This window comes from Ctenocephalides felis, unplaced genomic scaffold, assembly GCF_003426905.1.
Source record: "Ctenocephalides felis isolate EL2017-DRISC unplaced genomic scaffold, ASM342690v1 CF-g0.4_SCAFFOLD_01492, whole genome shotgun sequence".
Classification (NCBI taxonomy): domain Eukaryota; kingdom Metazoa; phylum Arthropoda; class Insecta; order Siphonaptera; family Pulicidae; genus Ctenocephalides; species Ctenocephalides felis.
Genome location: NW_020537646.1, coordinates 9,021,125 through 9,043,240, shown reverse-complemented (window position 1 = coordinate 9,043,240; position 22,116 = coordinate 9,021,125). Strand labels below are relative to the sequence as shown.

The window sequence follows — 22,116 nt, the reverse complement described above, 5'->3', positions numbered from 1 at the left end:
GTGCCGACGAATATTATTTGCATACGCATAATGATCAAGTGCAAAACAGTGATATAAATAAAAATATAAGCACTAAAATAAAAAATGCACTAAAAAGTGGATTTAACGAAGTAATATAAACAATCAAAATTTATCGAAGTCTAAATAGTGGAATGAATTATTTTCTTATAATACCTATCTATATATGTGTCTATGTAGTCTATTCGAACTTTAAATTTAAATTTATAAGAACTTTTGAATTATTTGCCGTGCAGGCAAATGATATAAATCCCGAACTAGTCACTGTTATTTACTAAACAATATCTAGTCATACAAATATTTTAAATCGAATTTTCTTTTTGCAATGATTTGAAGATTGTTGAATGGTTCGCAATAGACTTGTATTACAATCTGGAAAATTATTATAAAATGTCAGTCGATTTGTTAATAAAATCATATGAAATAACAATAAACGATTTATAGTAAGAGCTTATTGCATATATCGAATAGAAAATAGAAGTTCGTAATCGATATTGGCCGCAACATCCAAATGCATTTTGCGTGTTGCATTTGAGGAGATTTCGATTTATCGCGCAGCGCGCCAGTCCAAGGACTAATTTAGAAATGTGAAGCAGAATGGGTTGCGACAAGTTACGTGCACTGCATTTATTTCTGTATAGAAAAAAACGTTTCTATCAATATTGCTCACAAGTGCTAATAACAGACTTATTTACAGAACAGATCAGTACACAATTACCAAAAATTATCAATTTATCGATTTTACTATAATAACAAATAGGCTGAAATTTCAAATTATTTGTTAGCATCGAAATGGAACAAGTTATTTGGCCTATTTCAAGAAGCATAATTCAGTTTACAGATTAATAATGCAAAGCTTAAGAGCATACATTGATAAATGATTAAAAGCGTTGAACGTTTCTCAGCTATACGTTATCAAATTAACGACATTCTTGCAAATTAAATATTTATATACACTTCACTGATATCTGTTTTCACGAATTTCTTGATTTTATTTTATAAACATAACGTAATTAATACTCATCATATCATACGTAATCTTTGAATTCTAGTTATCAGAACTATCCCAACAAGATGATATAGAAGAATTGTCATTATTATCTTAAATAAATAAAAAATATGCCATCCGTATATATGCAATAATGAATATATATATATGAGTGTGTGTTTGCTCTTGCCCTTCCTTGAAAACAAAAATGTGGTACAAAACTACTATATGCAGAATCTGTGATGAATTTCGGTTTTAACAATTATTTCACTAGAACCAGTAGTTAATAATTATTGAAGAAGCAATTAATCAAGCTTTCAGTGAAATGTCTTCTGAACGGAGATTTATAATAAACTTTTCCAAGAAACTAAGCAAGACCTTGTGCAATCAGTATTCACGACGAAAAACTAAAATCAAGCCTTGCAAGTCTGTAGAACGATAATTACAAGAGTGGGGTTTATATTTTCATTGGTCTTCTTGATGTAACGACAATGTCGGTTGTCATGACGGTTGGTTGGGGCTTTTAAACCCGCGACCGTGCGACGACAGTTGCCTAGTTTGAATATAACATTCGGCGGACGAGCCATCAGGATCACTGACAATACTGAGCAACAAATGATACAGGGATAGTAGTGAACGTGAATAAACAATTCTACGCCAATTGGAAATAGTTATTAATAATTTGAAAATTTAGTGAAAATAAAAATGTTTAATTAAATATTTTCAAAGCTGTTTTGCATATATTAAGGATTGAATGTAAGTGAAATTTATGTTAAAATACATATCTAATTCAGAAATTAAATAAATCAGGTCCTTCCATACAATTCAAACATTTCATATTTACAAGATATACATACATATTATTTTAAAGTTTGTGTTTGTGAAATAATTTTGAAAAAACATATTTACAAATATATTTCAATACACCTACATATAGTATAGTATAGTACTGTTTGACCTTAAAAATTCTAATGAAAAAAATCGCGAATATTAAAGATGAGCATATGAAACAAGGCGAAATAAGTGAGTACTAAAAATCTTAATAAATATATAATATTTTCGCTGTAAAGTTTAATACTTTATTTATATGCTTTGGTCGTATTGAACTTTCAATAAAAAAGGCTGAATTTTAAATTTCCGAATAATTTTCAAATGAATTTTAAATATTCAGGGTGAATAAAATTGTATCCATAAAAATAATGATTTATTATTTACAATAATATGAGCAAAGTGCATAAAATTTCGAAATGGATATGTCTCATTATCGGTAGAAAAGTTAACATCGTGTTTTTCGTTTAATTTTTTTTATATCACAAGACTATATAAAAATAATATGCAAGAATATTGACTAAAAGAATCCTGGTTAACCGCAATGTCTACGATGCATTTGTTTCAAAGTGTGATTACATGACCTTATTTGCATTAATTTGTTGCATCTATAAAGCAGCTATGCACATGACACGAGAGGACGTCAAGGTTCCGACTTTTGCGCCCGAAGCAGATGCATCTGCCCAATTAGTTCGACTACTACCATCAAAGAATAATGATCAACTGATTTTTCCTTTGAGATTACTTTCAATTTGTAGTAATTATTGATGCAAATGAGACGGTTTAATGACATCAGCAAAAAACAATCATCCCACGGCATACACGATTGTTATTAATACAATCCTCATCTTTTGAAACATAAATAATAAACTGAAGGGTTACAAACGAATACTGTTCTAAACTTTTACTTTGTGACTTCTAAAAATGATATTTATAAATTTCAACTTTATTTCTCCAAAAAACAAACCGGCATTAGGCACAATAATAATTGATTTAGGTCATTAATTACAAAACCAGAAATAGCAATGACTCATTTCATTTACTAACAACAAAACAATTTAATAAACTACCTAATATTTGTTCTTTGTGTTGTATAAATAATTTTAGAGCGCGATTTAAAAAATTGAAGGAGATTGACTGGAAAGAAACGTGAAATTAATTAAACAAACTAAAAGAAACGGTCTAGACGAGTAATATCAGCATAAGTAATTGTATTTACATAACGGCAGTGCAATAATACATATTTTGCATAATTAATATTTCACGCATAGTAGAAAATCTAATTATTATCCTTATAGCATATGAATGATTTTCAAATTTCTGAACTAAAAGCTTCCTTTTTTTCCTTTCCTTTCAAAGTTTATGAAATATTTTTTTCAATTTCATAAATTATTCAAGCAAAATTAATGTTCAAATTAGAGACATATAAAATATCTCATTTCGAAATTTTTATATTTAAAAATAATGAAGATGTATTTTGGAACATAGTTTTTGGTGCGTTTCGAAGTTTGTTGAGTGTTTGAAATGAAAAAATTTAAATTGAAACTTTGAATGAAATAATTGAAAAAATTCGAATAAATATTTTTGAAGAAACAGGGAACGCTTTTAGTTCAGAAATTTAAAAATCATAATTAATCATAGCTATTCAAAAAACTTTATACTAATTTCTCGTATGTTTTTTGTCAAAATATGTAATATATGAAAAAATAATATAATTATGGTTTTTACGCCTTGACTGGCAATAAATAAGCCGTTTCGGTGTCATAAACAAATTCCGATCAATATTGTTTGTTTCGAACTAAATTTAACCTGTAGAAGTTTTATTATTTTGTCGTTCTCAAACTCAAGGTTCATCTTTGCATACATTTTGTGGCTGGGAGGAAAGTTCCCTCGCGCGTCACATCTCAAAAAGCGGAACAAAATAATGGATTTGATCTCAGAACGATTAAATTACTTATAGGAAATCCCAACAAATATTCAAATATATGGTCGGTGATGATTCAACTTGCACGTTGACACTTTTTTAGATAGACGTAGACAAGATGGACTGACTATAACTACATAATTATTATCTTCAATATATCAAATATACACATAAACATTTTCTTCCATAGTATGAAACGAAAAAAAAAAAACCGAGAGCACAACTCATACGTAATAATACACGTTCTGAACATCATTTTCTTCATAATCTTTTTTATCGCCAATTACTATTATTTTTATGTTCTGTAATTCATTTTCTTCGTAAACTTTTTGTCAATAATTATTGTTATTTTCGCATAATACATTTTCTGAATCAACAAATTATTGCAATTTTAATAGCTAATTCTATAACATAATCGCATGCGTTGTTTTTTCTAATTGTAAGATTTGCTCATGTATTTTACATAAAAAATATAATAATAATAGAATGCATTTGTTTGAATGCCAGAACTGATCGACGTACTGAATTATTCATCTATCCACAGGAATCATGGGCAAAATTTTGAGTTCGGCGCTCGTCCTGATGACGGTCTGCGTGATCGGAATTCTGTGTCAACAACCGAGGCTCAGAAAGACTTATGCACAAGCTTTTCTAGGTAAAATATTTTAATAAAAAAAACTTTTGAATATCACCTTTGAATTTCAAAGTTAATTTATGAGTTTTATGAATGATCTGATTTTACAACAATATAACATATGTAAAAATGCAAAGAATGGATAAAGCCGTAAATTAGGCTCGATTTACATAAATTGTATTTTTAATTTTTTACAATTTTGTTATTTTTGAACAGCAATCAGAACTTAAGTTCTATGGAGTGATGATCAAACTTCTTTACTATATTGCTTTTTAAAAGGCAACCCTATACAAATTTGATATACGTTTATTATTACAATACTGATGATACATTTTTAAATTGATACAACAATGCCGAGGTCATTTGTAAACACATATTAAATTTAAAGTTTCAAGTGACAAATGATATCACTATTTCTTTATATCAGACAGGATAATATAGATGAAAGAAATACTAAATTAAAAATCATAATATTTCTAGCTTATATTCAAATGATAACGATACTTAAACATGCTTTATTTTGGAACACAATTTCTATAACCATATTACAAAAGTCAAATAATGAAATTCATAGGACATTATATTATACGACCATGTGATGTTGATAATTAATAATCTTTACGTATAAAAATGAATTCTAACTATTATTGCAGAACTATACATAAAATAAAACTGATCTCTACTTCGGCATAACCCCGCAAACAGATTAGGCAACTCAAATTCTCGATGCAAAAGTGAATGCATTAGGATTTAGCGGAAAGCGTACATTATATTTTGTAATATGACTTTCTACTCCAAGGATATCCGCTTATCCGGTATGCCAAATATAATAATCCACACAAGTATATTCAATTAGTCGATTAGAAAACCTTTACAGCATTACCTAATGGTATATCAAAAATATTATGAGCTGAATATATATAACAAATAATCGGATATAGAGATTGTAATCGTAAACAATAAAATATAGCGGTTCATCGGAAAACACGAGATTCTGAAAATTGAAAAATAATTTATTGCTCTATTATATAATTGTGTTTATACATACGCGCGTGTGAGAATTTTCAAATGTAATAATTATATTTGTTTACCTCTCTAGATTTTTTGGCTGAAGGTGCAGCGGACTATAACAATGAACCTAAAGACCAGCCCAGACTTTTGAACGAATATGATTTTATAGTCGTAGGTGCTGGAACTGCAGGATGCGTTTTAGCTAACCGTCTAACAGAAAATCCTAACTGGAAAGTTCTACTGATCGAAGCAGGCGGAGCAGAAAACTACATAATGGATGTCCCGCTACTGGCTAATGTACTGCAATTCACAGACGTCAACTGGCACTATAAAACAGTGCCCCAGAGGAAATCATGTCTCGGGATGGTAAACAACCAGTGCAACTGGCCAAGAGGCAAAGTCATGGGAGGATCTAGTGTTCTCAATTACATGATATATACACGTTGCAACAAACGTGACTACGACAATTGGAAGAACCAAGGATGTACTGGATGGGGTTATGATAATTTGCTTCCGTACTTCAAAAAGGTTGAAAATTATCAAGTACCAGGTTCCATGAATGAAACTTTTCATTCGAGAGCAGGTCATTTAACAGTAACAGAAGCCAGTTACAAAACCACAGCTGCCAAAGCGTTTATTCAAGCAGGGCAAGAAATGGGAATGCAATTATTAGATTATAATGGCGATTCTCAAATAGGATTTTCATATCTCCAAAGTTCAATCAAAGATGGAATGAGAGACAGCGCTAGTAGATCTTACTTGCATCCGATTCGCGACAGACAGAATCTGCACGTTAAGAAAAATGCTAGAGTTACTCAGATCCTTATAGATCCCGCAAGCAAAATCGCATACGCCGTGACATTTGTACATGGCGGTAGAAAATATTCGATTAGAGCCCGCATGGAAATAATATTAAGTGCTGGAGTGATCGCTTCACCGCAGCTGCTAATGTTATCCGGTGTTGGTCCAAAGGATCACCTGCAAGAATTGGGAATTCCTGTATTGCAAGACTTGAGAGTGGGATATAATTTATACGACCATATCGCTGCTGGAGGCGTTATGTTTACAATGAATACTACTGATTCATTGAATGTTGAAAGTTTATTAAGAACGGCTCCTCCACTACAGGACTTCTTGGAAAATCGGAAAGGTCCTTTTACGACAGCCGGCGGATGTGAAGCCATTGCTTTCTTTGACACAGAACGACCAGGAGATCCGAATGGCCATCCCGATATTGAATTATTATTTGTAGGGGGTGGAATTAATTCCTATGAGTTGATACCAGGATACCTAGGTCTTAAGCCAGAAATCAACGATCACATGTACGCTAAATTAGGAGAAACACCAACTTTTATGATATTTCCGATGTTATTGCTTCCAAAAAGTAGAGGACGATTAATGCTTAAAGATAAAAACCCGTTTACATATCCATTAATTTATCCGAATTACTATGCATTTAAGCAAGATATGGCCACTATGATAAAAGGTATGTAGATTGTATAAGTAGTATATTGAAAACAATAGATACTATAGTACTGATTAAATAATTAATTGTCGTTTCATAAAGGTATACGGTTGGCGACGTCGCTAGAAAATACGCCTGCAATGAGAAAGATAAATGCACGGCTGTATAGAGTGCCGTTGCCCGGTTGCCAGCAGCACGAGTTCGACAGCGACGCGTACTGGGCCTGCCACGCCCGGCACCTGACGTTCACGATCTACCACCACGTCGGCACGTGCAAAATGGGACCGGACCAAGATCCGGAAGCCGTCGTCGACACAAGGCTGCGAGTGCGCGGAATCAGAGGCCTCAGGGTCGCCGATTCCAGCATTCTGCCTATGGTCCCGAGCGGACACACCAATTCCCCTGTTTACATGCTAGCCGAAAAAGCGGCGGACATGATTAAGGAAGATTGGAATTACCCCACCGAGAGAATAAGATGATATTTCATCGAGATATTTTTAGTCAGTTTTTTATCGCGTTCATCGGACGTGTTGATTTAATTACTGAGTTACTAAATTATGTATATTTAAGCACGAGTCATTACAATATAAATATATAGGATTAATTTTATATGAAATGTGGACTACAAACAATTTAATGATAATTAATTTAATTACATATAGAATAAGTTTATATTTTATACGAGATAAAATGACAGCATGCGTACTTGTTATCACTACTAATCATGAGAATATTAGTAATAATAAAAAATGCATTAAGTATTCAGCTTATTAAGATTATCGTCTTTTTGTTAGAAGTGTACTAAGCATACGCGACAAAATATATATATTTCTAATTGAACATATATAACAATATATTCCCTTTCCCTTTCGAATTAAAAATAATCGCATTTCGAGCACTGCTGTGTGAAAAGGCAGTGGAAAATCGCTCACTCTATTCTTCCCTAAATCGAGTTGTAGTTTAATTCAGCTCACAGACCTGAAAGTCTGTGTATAATTAATTAAGGTACTTGCGCGTTTAAATTACTAATTATGATTAAAACATGTATGATATATATCTTCATTTAACATAAATATTGAGCCACGATAAAAAAACGACGGCCTGAAACCCATGACGCAATTTCAAGAGACATTGATTGAAATATGTATTATAACATATCATTCAAATTATATAAAACATAAATATGTATTTGTCTTAAATATTGACATGGGTGGTCTCAATGTTATATTTTTTTGAGTCCAGTTGTATTACGAATGATACGAATAAGTATAAATAAACCTGGACAAATAGAACTGGATCAGTTACTATTTTAACGAGTTTACCAAATACACGCAGCTATGGCAAAATTAATGGTAAGATAACAACACTTTGTACGTCGTTACTCGCTGTTTTTGTTGAGTTTATAATTATTGTACTTGTACCTAATTAGATTATATTCATCTTGGCAATTGTAATAAACATTGTCCAGGCTATTGTTACGCAGGATCAGCTATTCGCCGATGTTCAAACATTGCCACCATTATCGCTTAATGGCAACGACGACTTGTCGATGGACCTGCATCCTGATTCATTTGACTACGGAGGGAAAAGACCAGTCAAATCCAGTGGCTACACTAGCACTAGTCGATATGAATTCAATTAAAAAATTCAAATTCAGGATATAATCTTGCAAATTGTGAAAATTTTGAATTTAACTCATATCCATAATTTTGTTGCCATTGAGAGTTATTTGATTATAAAGTTAACTTTATACTTGTCTTTATAACTTATATATATATATATATGTGTGTGTGTGTGTGTGTGTTAAAGACAAGTATTTTGCGTAACCATTTTTTATTTTATTATATGTAAAATAAAGTACATTAGAAATTGCCGTAGTCATTTATTTATGACATTTATTATATATATATGTACACAATTTTTGTTTTGTTCGACGTTGAGACATATTTTTAAATGTTATTTTGCAGCCAATCGTCAAAATATAAGAAACCAAAAAAAAGCTGAATGATGACACATAACCGTGTCGAAACGTATAAATAAATAGTTTTTAATTTATTGTTTCTTTTATTTCAACAATTGTCTGCAAATTAATACTCGAGAATAAATGTATATATAAATATATAGGTGTGAGTGCCAGTGTATAGAGTGATCATTTGGTCATAAAACATGTATAATAACTGCAAAAGATATTTTAAAAAAATCAGTTATATACAATAAAATATGAAATAATGGTTAAAAATACTTAATAATCATTTACATATTCAGCCATTACGAATAAGAAAATTCTTTAGATTGGATAGGAGAACAAATTACGCAAATAATATGAATCATACTGCAAAATATGTGAATGCCTAACCCAGCCTAACATGAGAATTTTGTTAATTTTGTAGAAATCACTTAAAGCGATTTAAATAAACTGATATTTTGTCGCAAAATATTATATCAATGCAATTAAAATGTGCATAGGTTTGTTTATATTCTGCGTATTAAATTGTCCTGAGAAACGTTTTCCAATGTTACTAAGCTGATTGTAAGTGAAAAATCGAAAATGCCCGTAATTCCAATAAATAGAATTTGAACAGATTAAATTTCTTTGGAAAGAATTTGGTATACATACATGTATGAAAAGGTGAGCCCGTAGTTGCCATTTGTTTCTTTACTCTAAATATGTTAAATGAGAAACCTAATAATTTTATTAGTATAAAATATAATTAATTTTATAAATATAATTATAGTATTATAATATTATATTTATAAATATAATTAAATTTATAAATTATAATTATAATTATATTATAATTATAATAATTATAAATTAATTATAATGATTTATAATTATTTAGTTAAAAAAATTGAGTAGTATTGAAAATAATATAATATTAAAAGTCAATCCGAAAAGATCAAAGTAGTGCTGGTATTATTTAAGAAAAATTTGTAAAACTGTATAGATAATAAAATAGTTAATTGGATGTTATCCACTCAATTTAAACATAATACTTAATTATCAATAATTAATCCACCATTTGCTCTCATATAAGGATTCAGGAGTAAATATATTCGACAGTTAAACAAGTTTCTTTGTTAACATTCATTCAATCAGACTGCAAGTATCATTTCAAGTGCATCGCTTCGTGCGTTAATATCGCATTTAACATACGTTTGTAGTGCACATCCCGTATATATAGATTTTATATTTGTAAATCTGATATAATTAATAATATAAAAAATACTTAGTGAGTTTTAATAAATAGTTTTAAAAAAATATGTTGTACAAAGTAATACTAACTCTTTTCATATTATTTAAATTAAAACATATTTGCCAAAGTCAGTCGAATACTAGTTCACTTCAAGATATGTTTCGATTACTTACAAATGGTATATCAACACATTATCCCAATCGAAACTCGAGAGGATTTGCATTTCTTAAAGAAAATTATGGTACGTATTCAACTTGATAATTATAAACATTGAGAATTATTAATATTATTACATTATCATTGGCGCTAATAATATAATATTATAACCCCTTAAGTACAATTTTATTTATTCCACAAAATATAAGTATTAAACTTCTCAGAGAGAAACTAATAAACTTTTCCTAAAAACATTCGTTTAAAAAATCCTTTAGTGATAATCACCTTGCACGCAATATGTTAATGGACGCCTTATACGCAATATAAATATGTGAAATAATTATAACTTGAATTTCAAGTTTCTTTCAAGGGTATTTAAATAATTAATATCGTAAATAAAACTTAGTAACGCATATAAATGTGTAGAACTTAAGAAAATTCTCCTTCTAAAAAAGCTGTATTAATAATATAATTTTATAGCTATGCGCTGCACATTAAATGTTCTAGGTTTATAACAAAATATAACATTCATCCTATTAATTGTAAGCATTTTCATAAATCTAACCGAATCCATGTAATGCGGTTTATGCTACGACCACTTCCCGTCTCATATAGCAAAAATACAAAGCAAATTATTCCTTCCTACAGATTTACAGTTCAAGCCTCACGATGAGTACGATTTTGTGGTAATCGGTGCCGGCTCCGGTGGCTCCGTTTTAGCTAATCGGTTAACCGAAATTGAAAATTGGAATGTGCTTCTAATAGAAGCAGGCCTGGGTGAAATGCTTTTCACTGAAATGCCAATGCTATCGCCATATTTTCAAAAAACAGATTATAATTGGGGTCACAGAATGGAAAAGCAAGAAGGCGTATGTCTAGGTATAATTACAAATTAATTAATTATGCAATTAGAAATGTTAGTATGTCTTTCAAAAAAGTTGTTCAATAAATAAAGTTGAAGTAAACGAAATAATTAAATTGTTTGTTACAATTAGGGATGAAGGACCAGCGTTGCAATTGGCCGCGTGGCAAAGCAGTAGGTGGCACGACTGTTATAAATTACATGATATATACACGAGGAAACCGAGTCGACTACGATCGCTGGGCGGCTGCCGGCAACGAGGGATGGTCATACGACGAATTGTTGCCGTATTTCATGAAATCAGAAAAGGCAAATCTTGCCTTTCACGATCCAGGTTACCATGGATACAAAGGTTATCTCAGCGTCGAAGATGTTCCAGGGCGTTCCCGTCTACTCGAACCCTTTCTACGTGGGGCCGAGCAAATAGGACATAAGTTCACCGCCGACTATAACGGTCGAAACCATTTTGGTTTTGGGTACGTACAATCAAATACTATGAGAGGACACAGACATAGTGTAGCAACGGCTTTCCTTAAACCCATAAAGAATCGAAAAAATTTACATATTTTAACAGACACACGAGCCACAAAAATAATAATTAATCCAGACACGAAACGTGCCGAAGGTGTCGAATACTACAGAAAGGGTCGAAAATACACAGTTCGGGCAAAGAAGGAAGTGATATCTTCCGCTGGTACGTATCATTCGCCTCAATTGCTAATGCTGTCCGGCATAGGGCCGAAGGAGCATTTGCAAGAGATAGGAATACCGGTGTTGCAAGATTTGCCGGTCGGCGAAACAATGTACGACCATATTTGTTATCCCGGTTTAGCATTTACCGTCAATATAACAGACGCAACATTAATTTTTAATAAACTTTTGCATCCTATTTACACAGCTCAATGGTTTTTTGGCGAAGGACCATTAACCGAACTCGGCGGTGTGGCCGCACTGGGTTACATAAAAACGAATTTGAGCAAAGAACATATTGATTATGCGGACATCGAAATTATATTCGTCGGGGGGGCACTATCTTCCGACTATGGATCCGGAGTTAGGCGAGGAAATGGATATAACGGATGAAGTTTATAATGAAATGTTTAAACCTCTAGAAAATCGAGAAGCGTGGACAGCTTTTCCTATGTTAGTTCATCCGAAATCGAAGGGATACATAAAACTAAAAGATAAAAATCCATTCCATTGGCCAAAATTATACGGTAATTTATTTTACAGATCCTAACAATGAAGACATCGACACGATGGTGGAAGGGATCAAAGAAATCATACGAATATCAAATTCGCCAGCCATGCAAGTCGTCGGTTCGACTTTGAGTAAACTTCCGGTTCCGGGATGCAAAAGTATAGAATTCGGAAGCGACGAGTATTGGAGATGCGCGTTGCGCCATCTCACGGCTACACTACATCACCAAGTAGGCACATGCAAGATGGGCCCCTCAAATGATCCTGAAGCCATCGTTGATCCTTCATTGCGAGTTTATGGCATAAAGGGACTCAGGGTAGTAGATTGCAGCATAATACCAGTAACACTGACAGCACACACTAATGCACCGGCAATCATGGTTGGAGAAAAAGCCGCTGATCTAATTAAAAGCGATTGGTTATGACGGAATGAATATTTGATATCTTAAAATCAAAATAATTATATGATTCAAAGTGATATTATATAATATTCAATGAAATGTAATTTAAATTATCAACGTACTTAAAAGATCCAAGAATAGCTTAATACATTGTTTAAACTATAGATGTATAATTAAAAATCATTGAAAGCTTTGTTATTAATAAAAAATACTGTTCTCAAATATGAAATAAAAATAAAAACTAAAATCCCTCTCAGAAATTTTTATTTGTATCTGTAAACTTAAAATTAAAACGTGTCATTAACAAAAAAAAGATTTTGTTATTATCAATGACATCAAACTTAAACAGAAACAGTGTAAGTGCCGCCTTATTGCTATTTGAACCTTGAAAAATTAATTAGACGAAAATGCTAATGTACTTTTCATATTGACATTTTCCCACTGTGTCTTCAGATTTTTAATAATATCACACTGAAAACGTCGTGACAAGAATAATTAAAAATCATTGAAAGCTTTGTTATTATAAAAATAACTGTCTCAAATATGAAATAAAAATAAAAACTAAAATCCCCTCTCAGAAATTTTATTTGTATCTGTAAACTTAAAATTAAAACGGTCATTAACAAAAAAAAGATTTTGTTATTATCAATGAATCAAACTTAAACAGAAACAGTGTAAGTGCCGCCTTATTGCTATTTGAACCTTGAAAAATTAATTAGACGAAAATGCTAATGTACTTTTCATATTGACATTTTCCCACTGTGTCTTCAGATTTTTAATAATATCACACTGAAAACGTCGTGACAAGAATGTTGTACCGTTACATTCAAAAATACGCACATTAAGAAATATGAGTATTGTGAACGATAACTGAAGGTTATATACCGAATAAAAGACTTCTTCGACAACTAGTTTTGAATCGCAAATGTTGTTTTTATGTTATGTAAAAACTCAAAGTACGATAAATTCAAGCGAAACAAGAACAACTAATAGTGCAATAACCTGATCATAGAACGTCTGATATCACTAATAATTTTTATGTGCGTTTCGGTGTATATATTTAAACATTTAAATATATAAATAACTGCACAAAAAATATTCAGTATTTACTGGTTTTATTCACTTGGTGGTTTTCTACGGTTACTTCTGTGCACCAAGAAGCAAATATATAATTATAAGTACATACTCCAGATATTCAGTACTATTCTATTATACGCGATAAACATGAGAACAGTTCAATGATGTCAAATACCTATTAGCATTGAAAATCAATAATATCTGTTTTAAAATTAATCATTTAGTATATAAAAAAAGTTATAATTAATTACGATACGAATTTTAATTGATTAACGGCTACAGCGGTACATAGAGAGTAGTCTCGCGAGTAAGCCGATGTCGCAGTCGTTCTCCCCACAGGAGCAAACTATCGGGTCATCCAACCCGATTGATTCACAATCGTGGCAACTAAGGTACAGGATTATAAAAAAAGTCGCGCTTCGGTCCAACCATCATTTCGTTTCTGAATACGCAACATAAATTATGTTGCGTCGGTCCATATACTAAAGGTGTGAGAAAAATATTGACGAAATGTTGACTCTTAAAGGAATCGTAGTTTCAGTGATAATTTTATCGGTGCATCAAGCTCATTTGTTCCTTATCACACCGCAATTTTTCGATTATGCCATGCGAATGTTTTCCACGGCACAGGCGATGCATAGCGCCGGGAATGGTATCTCTATAAACAACCCATTCCTTTCGAAGAGGCATCAAAATTATAGAGGATTTACATTTCTGAAGGAAGACTACGGTTAGTATAAAAAATTCAATATTAATAGTTCGTATCAATATATCAATTAAAAAATATAAAATTTAGTTATAAAGTTAACGAAATTGCGGAAATGAATCGATTATTTTAAGTTAATTAATTAGATTAGACGCATGAAGAAATGTGCAAATAATCTGACCACAAAATTTCAAAAATGAGTGACAAATAATATATCATAAGAAAATAAAAGATTCATATAAAATACATGAAAGATTTGAAAACTACGTTTTCTACGATTTTTTGTTTTGTGCTCGTCCAAATACGATAAATTTAACTTAAATATTAATTATATTCAAATTATTAGTAATTCATATCATTATCGCCGTATAATGCATGATTGTAAAAACGCATTTAAAGAAAAGCTAAATTCTAAGTTAGATTCATTTTTTATCATTAACATAATATATTATTGAAAGCGCTACGGTATAGTAAAAAAAACATGTTTTACATAAGTGCCGGTAAAATATCAAATTAATATAAATCTTCTTCACAGATTTACACCACTTGCCCTTAGACGAATATGATTTCGTGATAATTGGAGCAGGATCAAGTGGGTCCGTTATAGCAAATAGACTAACAGAAGTTCCAGAATGGAAAGTGCTCCTGATTGAAGCTGGGCTAGGAGAGATGCTTCCCACCGATGTACCACTCTTAGCGGCTTATTTCCAAAAAACTGATTATAACTGGGGCTATAGAATGGAACCACAACCTGGAGTTTGCTTAGGTACAATATTCCTAAGAATAGCTTATTTCGTATATTATATTCGTAAACGAAATATTTTTCTTTTCGGCTGATCTTTCAAATTTTTTGTAAGGTATGGAAGATCAACGATGCAATTGGCCTCGAGGTAAAGCAGTCGGAGGAACGAGCGTCATCAACTATATGATTTATACACGAGGCAACCGGGTCGATTACGATCGTTGGGCGGCTGCCGGAAACCCTGGCTGGTCCTACGATGAAGTACTGCCCTACTTCAAAAAGTCAGAACGAGTCAACATAGCTAACCATGAGCCTTACTATCATGGTCATGATGGTTATCTAAGCGTAGAAGATGTGTCCCACAGGTCTCGAGTTCTAGAACCATTCTTAAAGGGAGCACAAGAAATAGGTCATCAATTTCTTGATTATAATGGAAAAAATCAGTTTGGTTTTGGATATGTACAGGCAACGACTCAACGAGGTAGGAGACACAGCGTTGCTAAAGCTTTCCTCAGACCTGTTAAGCAGAGACCAAACTTGCACATATTGACAGACGCAAGAGCAACAAAATTACTAATCGATCCAAGAAATAAAAGCCTTTGGTGTGGAGTATTATAAAAATGGAAGAAAACGAATAGTACGTGCAAGAAAAGAAGTGGTCTTATCAGCAGGTACCTTTCACTCACCACAATTGCTGATGCTATCAGGAATAGGACCAAAAGAACATTTGCAAGAGATAGGTATACCTGTAATTCAAGATCTGCGGGTTGGCGAAACTATGTATGATCATATTTGTTATCCAGGATTAGTATTTACAGTCAATATCACAGATTCAACAATCATATTAGATGACATCTTAAACATACCAGCAATTACAGGATGGTTCAAAAATCAGGGCCCGTTTGTTGAAATCGGAGGTGTAGAATCTTTGGGATACATAAAAACAAAAAAGAGTAAAGAAAGCATTCCTCATGCCGATATAGAAGTAATATTTCTTGGTGGCACGCTGTCATCAGATTATGGTTCTGGTGTTCGACGCGGCATGGACATTACAGAAGAAGTGTATGACACTGTTTTCAAACCAGTGGAAAATAAACATGCCTGGACAGCATTTCCTATGTTAGTTCATCCAAATTCTAAGGGATACATCAAGTTAAAGGATAAAAATCCATTCCACTGGCCAAAACTGTATGGCAATTACTTTTCAGATCCTGAAAACCAAGATATTGACACGATGGTTGAAGGTATTAAAGAGATTATTCGCATATCTGATTCACCAGCCATGCAGCGTATTGGATCGCGATTGCACGATATACCTTTACCTGGCTGTAGAAATATTTTATTTGGTAGTGATGAATATTGGCGTTGTGCATTGCGTCAACTTACTGCAACTTTGCATCACCAAGTGGGAACTTGTAAAATGGGTCCCAAAAATGACCCTGAGGCTGTAGTAGATCCAGCACTTCGTGTATTGGTATTAAGGGATTAAGAGTGGCAGATTGTAGCATAATTCCAATTCCTCTCACAGCTCATACAAATGCACCGGCAATTGTGGTTGGGGAAAAGGCTGCAGATCTTATTAAGAATGATTGGCTGACAAAGTACAAATAATAAGTATAGATTACGTAGATTAAGAATTAATTTTATTATACTAAAGTAAAATGACTGATTAAATTATAGTATGTTCAATTTTTAACATTACATTATGTCAAATATAACATACGATAAAAATTGATACAAGTGTTCTTCAAGTTTATACTCAATTTTTATGTTAAATAATGTTCTTTGATTCAATATTCAAAGCAAATTTAAAATAGTTGCTGATATTCAGCTAAACTTGGATTTATTTCAATATCGATCTATCCAACAATGACTAATTGTAAGATTCGCTTAGCAGAGAAATCTTCCTTTTCTCAATAACAAATATTTGACATTAATGATTGCTCTGGATTTTTTTTATAGATAAAAATCACTATACCAATTTTTCATTTTCCTAATTGATTATTAATTTACTTTATGCTCTATATCCCACTAAGAGTTCTTTTAAAGCTTATTTTTGAGATAAGGCTCCACCCCTAATTTTTGTTTGAATGTTTGCTTCTGGTAACCCATTATAATAATTATTACTAGAACAATATGCTAATTTTTATTCGTTCTATAAATAATTTTAATGTTTCAGAGCTTTTCTATTGATATGTGCAAAAAAATGTTTGTATGCTAATATATGAATTTGTTCAATGACATTGATCTAGAAACATAATGCAAAAATGGTGATTATAGAATTAGTTTAAATTATATATGTACCATAATAAATATACAGAAATAGCTAAAGAAACAGAATAAACATCTAACAACCTAACAACTTGTGTAAATATATATGATAGCATTTTGCGTTATAGTATTAATTAAAATTTCAAACAGCTTTTGAAAATATTAATGCAATATAGGGCAATTACAACTTAACAGAAATTAATTAATTTATTAATAAATAGGTAAATCCTTGCCTGACACTATGAGGGCTTCATTTGGTCCAACGGTATGTATATTTCCCATTTTACTAGAAACTCACACACCAACACTAATAGTCTTGAACGACAATGAATAGTGCGTTAAATATTACTCCTAATGTTCTAATATTTTGAATAGATTAATAGGAGCAATTTTTTTTTCAAAACATTTATTAACTTATAGTTGACATTCGGCCTAACACAGAAACAAGCTACTGTCAAATCATACATTTACAGAAGAGAGAGAGAAAACGTTTGAATGTTGGCAATAATGGCGCGTAATAGTAAATTTACATTGCATAAATCTATTTATGTATGCCATTTCTTGATAAAGATATATTAAATGGAATGTGTAAGCAATTTGATTTAATTTCATATTAACATTATGCTTATTTAGATTATTTGAACTTTGAATCCCTGATTTTCCTGTTCTCGATATATGCGCATGCGTTTCAGCATAAAATCGATGTTTAGCGACTTTTGAAATAAAACTGTTGCACGATTTCAGTAACTTAGTTTTCAGTTTATATTTTTATTTCTTGCGTATTAAAAAATATACAGCAAAGTAATAAAATTAAAAATAAATATAACGTTAAGTCTTTTGTCCTTTATTTTTTGTCTATTTATTTTTTTATTTATTTACTATGCGAACAGTTTCAATCATGATTCAATCTACTATTATCAGCTCACTTCACACGCATTCCCCCTAACCTTCTGTTCTGAACTGAGCAATGTTTGGTTTGGTTTGACTACAGAAAATGGCAGAATGATGGTATACCTAGACAATATAATAATGATGGTATACGTTTGATAGGTTCTACTGCTCAGTTTTTAATACAGTATTATATTATCGAATTCTCATAATTTCATCTAATTTTGAGGTATATATTTCATATAATAAATTGATCAATGATATTTTAAACATCACGAACAATGCTCGCGTTATCTGCTAAAAGCCTAATAAATATAAAAACATTATGTGCAAAAGTTGAAATTTTAATTCTTTTAGCTGGATAGAGTGCTGATTGAAATATCCAAATTTCAGCCTTGTCACAATCAGAATGACTGATAATAGCGATTTAGATAGACAAATTGAACAATTAAAAAGATGTGAGATTATTAAAGAAGCTGAAGTAAAGGCTCTTTGTGCTAAAGCCAGAGAAATTTTGGTAGAAGAAAGCAATGTTCAACGAGTTGATTCACCCGTCACAGTAAGTACTAATAATATTTTAACAGTATTAACAGATAGTATATAATCAATCTTGTTATAGTTATGTAGTTATCAATAGAACTGCTGGTGATGATGATACTTTCCTATAATGGTTATTTCATGTTCTTTTTCTTAATTAGTTTTGTAAATAGCATATATTTTATTAAAAGAATGTTATTTGAACTTCAAATTAAGAAAAATGAATTTTGAATAAAATAATGCTGTGAGGATAAGTTTTCAATCTGAAGCATTGATTTTCAATGTGCATTATGATGAATTAGTATTCTGGAGTCTCCCATTGCTATAATGATATATGCTATTGGTTTAAGAGATTCGGGTACTTCTGAATGCTGTCAGACAACATTAAATTATAGTCTAACATTAGTAAATTATAGCTACATATGTAATACTAATATATAAATGTTTGTGTATAATATATAACTTCTTTTATACTTTTGTTGTTATGTATTTCATTTCAGGTTTGTGGGGATATTCATGGACAGTTCTATGATTTGAAGGAGCTTTTCAAAGTGGGTGGTGATGTTCCCGAAACAAACTATTTGTTTATGGGTGATTTTGTGGATAGAGGATTTTACAGTGTGGAAACATTTTTATTGTTGTTAGCTTTAAAAGTACAGTAATGTTTAATAAAAACATTATATATATGTATATATACATATATATATATATATATATATTATTTTTGACCTATTTATTTTGTAGGTTCGATATCCTGATCGAATTACATTAATAAGAGGAAATCATGAATCAAGACAAATTACACAAGTATATGGATTTTATGATGAATGTCTTAGAAAATATGGATCAATTACAGTTTGGCGGTATTGTACAGAAATTTTTGATTACTTAAGTTTATCCGCTATCATTGATGGAAAAATATTTTGTGTACATGGTGGACTAAGTCCATCTATTCAAACACTTGATCAAATACGAACTATTGATAGAAAGCAAGAGGTCCCTCATGATGGGCCAATGTGTGATTTGTTGTGGAGTGATCCAGAAGGTAATACTATGCTTTAGGAACTTAATGTATTTTCAGTATCATTTTTCAGGCATTAAATTATTTGTATGCATTTTAGATACTCAGGGGTGGGGTGTGTCACCACGTGGGGCAGGATATTTATTTGGTTCCGATGTTGTAGCACAATTCAACAGTTCTAATGATATTGAAATGATATGTAGAGCTCATCAACTAGTTATGGAAGGTTATAAATGGCATTTTAATGAAACAGTTCTGACTGTATGGTCAGCACCTAATTATTGCTACCGGTAAATCAATAGAGCTTATTACTTATTTGACATGCATTTCTGAAATTAATATAAATTATAATTATTAGGTGTGGAAATGTAGCTGCCATTTTGGAATTAAATGAACATTTACAAAGAGATTTCACAATATTTGAGGCAGCACCACAAGAAAGTCGTGGAATTCCTTCAAAAAAACCTCAAGCAGATTACTTTTTATAATTTTTTGTATGTAATATGCCCATTGTATACTAGTTTGACATGAATTGTTGGGGAATGTAATTTATTATATTATTAACTTGGAAATGGCAGATAAAATCGATACGTACGGGGCACCTTATGCTCTCCAATACCGAAAAGAAAACGCTCACGACGATAATGTTTGGTGTGTAGCTTGGGGCCGTGGAAAGTACGGTAATGAAACTGAAGAAACATCGACAGATTACATTGTAACTGGAGGCCTGGATGATCTAGTAAAAGTATGGGAAATCTCCAATGGTAGAATAGAACTGAGGCATAAGTTTGAAGGGCATTCGTTAGGTTAGAAAATATTCTATTAAAACAATGAAGTTTTACCAGATAAATAGTAAACAATTTGTTTTGTAAATATATCTTTATGGATTTGCAGGTGTTGTATCAGTAGCAATAAGTTCTGATGGTAAAATTTGTGCCAGTTCTAGTCTTGATTCTAGTTTGAAACTTTGGTCTCTTGAAAGTGGTGAATTATTGAGAACTTTAGAAGTAGGTCCAGTAGAAGTTTGGACCTTATCTTTTAGCCCTGATGATAAATATGTAATATCGGGTTCAAGTTCTGGTGAGATAATAATTTAATCCACCCCTTTTTAATTATACTAACATAAGTAATATAAAACCTTATGGAATATATTTTATTTTTACCATGACCAGTACAAATAAAAACATTTCTAAAATATTCCAGGTATAATTTCTTTTTATGATGTGGAGACTGGTAAAGCTGAAAGAACCTTAGATAGTAAGGGTAAATTTACTCTTAGTATAGCATATAGCCCAGATGGAAAATATGTGGCCAGTGGGAGCGTGGAAGGAATAATAAGTATATTTGATGTTGCTACAGGTACAAACACATGGACGAACCCATACAAACTTGCATAAATATATATATAATGAATTACATAAATTATGTATTTTAGGGAAACATATGCATATGCTTGGTGATCATGCATTGCCTGTAAGAGGTTTAGCATTTTCTCCAGATTCACAAATATTACTAACTGCTTCTGATGATGGGCACATGAAACTCTATGATATCAACAGTTTGCGGACCAGTGTTGCAGGTATGATAATCAAAAAATGTAACAAAATTATTCGTTTTGTTAACTGTATCTTATTACCTTATGGATGCAATGGAATGCCATCATGCTTATGTTAAGTATTTTCATTTTGTTATCAGGCACATTATCTGGACATTCTTCTTGGGTGGTTAATGTGGCTTTTTCAAAATCAGGAAATAATTTTACTTCTTCTTCAAGTGATAAAACAGTGAAGGTATGGTCATTGGCAGAAAAGCAGTGCATTCATACATTTCGTGAACATAAGGAGGGAGTGTGGGGTGTTGCTTATAGTCCAGATGGTGATAAAATAGTTTCGGTTTCAGATGATAAATGTCTGAACGTATATAAGTGCCCTGTTTAAACAATTTCATTCGAATACTTAGTTATTTAAAAATATATCAATAAGTATTGTATTTTTATTCTATATTTGTATATTTCTAGATTACATTTTTAATTTTATTGGTAAATGTGTATGTTCATTTTCAACTATTTCATGATCATGACATTGATTAAAATAAGCGATATTTTGTAATTATGTAAATAGAGATAAATTTTCAAATAATTTACAGTTTTTATGTTTCTACAATTTTTATATTATGAAGTTAATTTTTCAT

The 22,116-nt window shown here is 31.5% G+C and overlaps 3 protein-coding genes across 4 annotated transcripts in view; 2 read left to right on the top strand and 1 right to left on the bottom strand.

Annotated features, from left to right (window-relative positions):
• The window catches only part of LOC113370773 (flotillin-2), a 72,487-nt gene extending 54,580 nt beyond the window's left edge, over nt 1-17,907 (bottom strand). Inside the window, exon 1 of the mRNA XM_026611463.1 lies at nt 17,714-17,907. Within this exon, the coding sequence (XP_026467248.1) occupies nt 17,714-17,762 (49 nt within the window). The 5' untranslated portion in view covers nt 17,763-17,907. The remainder of the gene's footprint in view (nt 1-17,713) is intronic.
• Nucleotides 17,908-18,459: 552 nt separating this feature from the next.
• On the top strand, nt 18,460-20,440 carry LOC113369999 (serine/threonine-protein phosphatase 4 catalytic subunit). 2 transcript variants are annotated; one of them, XM_026610634.1, is made up of 6 exons: nt 18,460-18,597; nt 18,726-18,927; nt 19,406-19,558; nt 19,650-19,950; nt 20,027-20,216; nt 20,285-20,414. In XM_026610634.1, exons 2-6 carry the CDS (start codon nt 18,778-18,780, stop codon nt 20,412-20,414), a joined length of 924 nt encoding a protein of 307 aa, XP_026466419.1. In that variant the 5' UTR covers nt 18,460-18,597; nt 18,726-18,777. The 2 variants fall into 2 exon arrangements, with proteins under 2 accessions (XP_026466419.1, XP_026466420.1); XM_026610635.1 differs by lacking the exon at nt 18,460-18,597 and having other exon boundaries at nt 18,778-18,927; nt 20,285-20,440.
• A 1-nt stretch (nt 20,441) lies between these two features.
• Nucleotides 20,442-21,863, top strand: LOC113369998 (WD repeat-containing protein 61). Its single transcript, XM_026610633.1, has 5 exons — nt 20,442-20,732; nt 20,821-21,006; nt 21,130-21,285; nt 21,362-21,505; nt 21,622-21,863. The coding sequence occupies exons 1-5, from the start codon at nt 20,498-20,500 to the stop codon at nt 21,861-21,863; spliced, it is 963 nt and encodes a 320-aa protein (XP_026466418.1). The 5' UTR covers nt 20,442-20,497.
• Nucleotides 21,864-22,116: the final 253 nt, after the last annotated feature.

Bases quoted from the DNA above. Each gene is read 5' to 3' on its own strand.
- LOC113369999 (XM_026610635.1), top strand. From the start codon at position 18,778: ATGACTGATAATAGCGATTTAGATAGACAAATTGAACAATTAAAAAGA. The intron at 19,559-19,649 runs GTACAGTAATGT...TTTATTTTGTAG, and splicing joins TATTGTTGTTAGCTTTAAAA to GTTCGATATCCTGATCGAAT. The intron at 20,217-20,284 runs GTAAATCAATAG...TATAATTATTAG, and splicing joins GCACCTAATTATTGCTACCG to GTGTGGAAATGTAGCTGCCA.
- LOC113369998 (XM_026610633.1), top strand. From the start codon at position 20,498: ATGGCAGATAAAATCGATACGTACGGGGCACCTTATGCTCTCCAATAC. The intron at 21,007-21,129 runs GTGAGATAATAA...AAAATATTCCAG, and splicing joins AATATCGGGTTCAAGTTCTG to GTATAATTTCTTTTTATGAT. The intron at 21,506-21,621 runs GTATGATAATCA...TTTTGTTATCAG, and splicing joins TTTGCGGACCAGTGTTGCAG to GCACATTATCTGGACATTCT.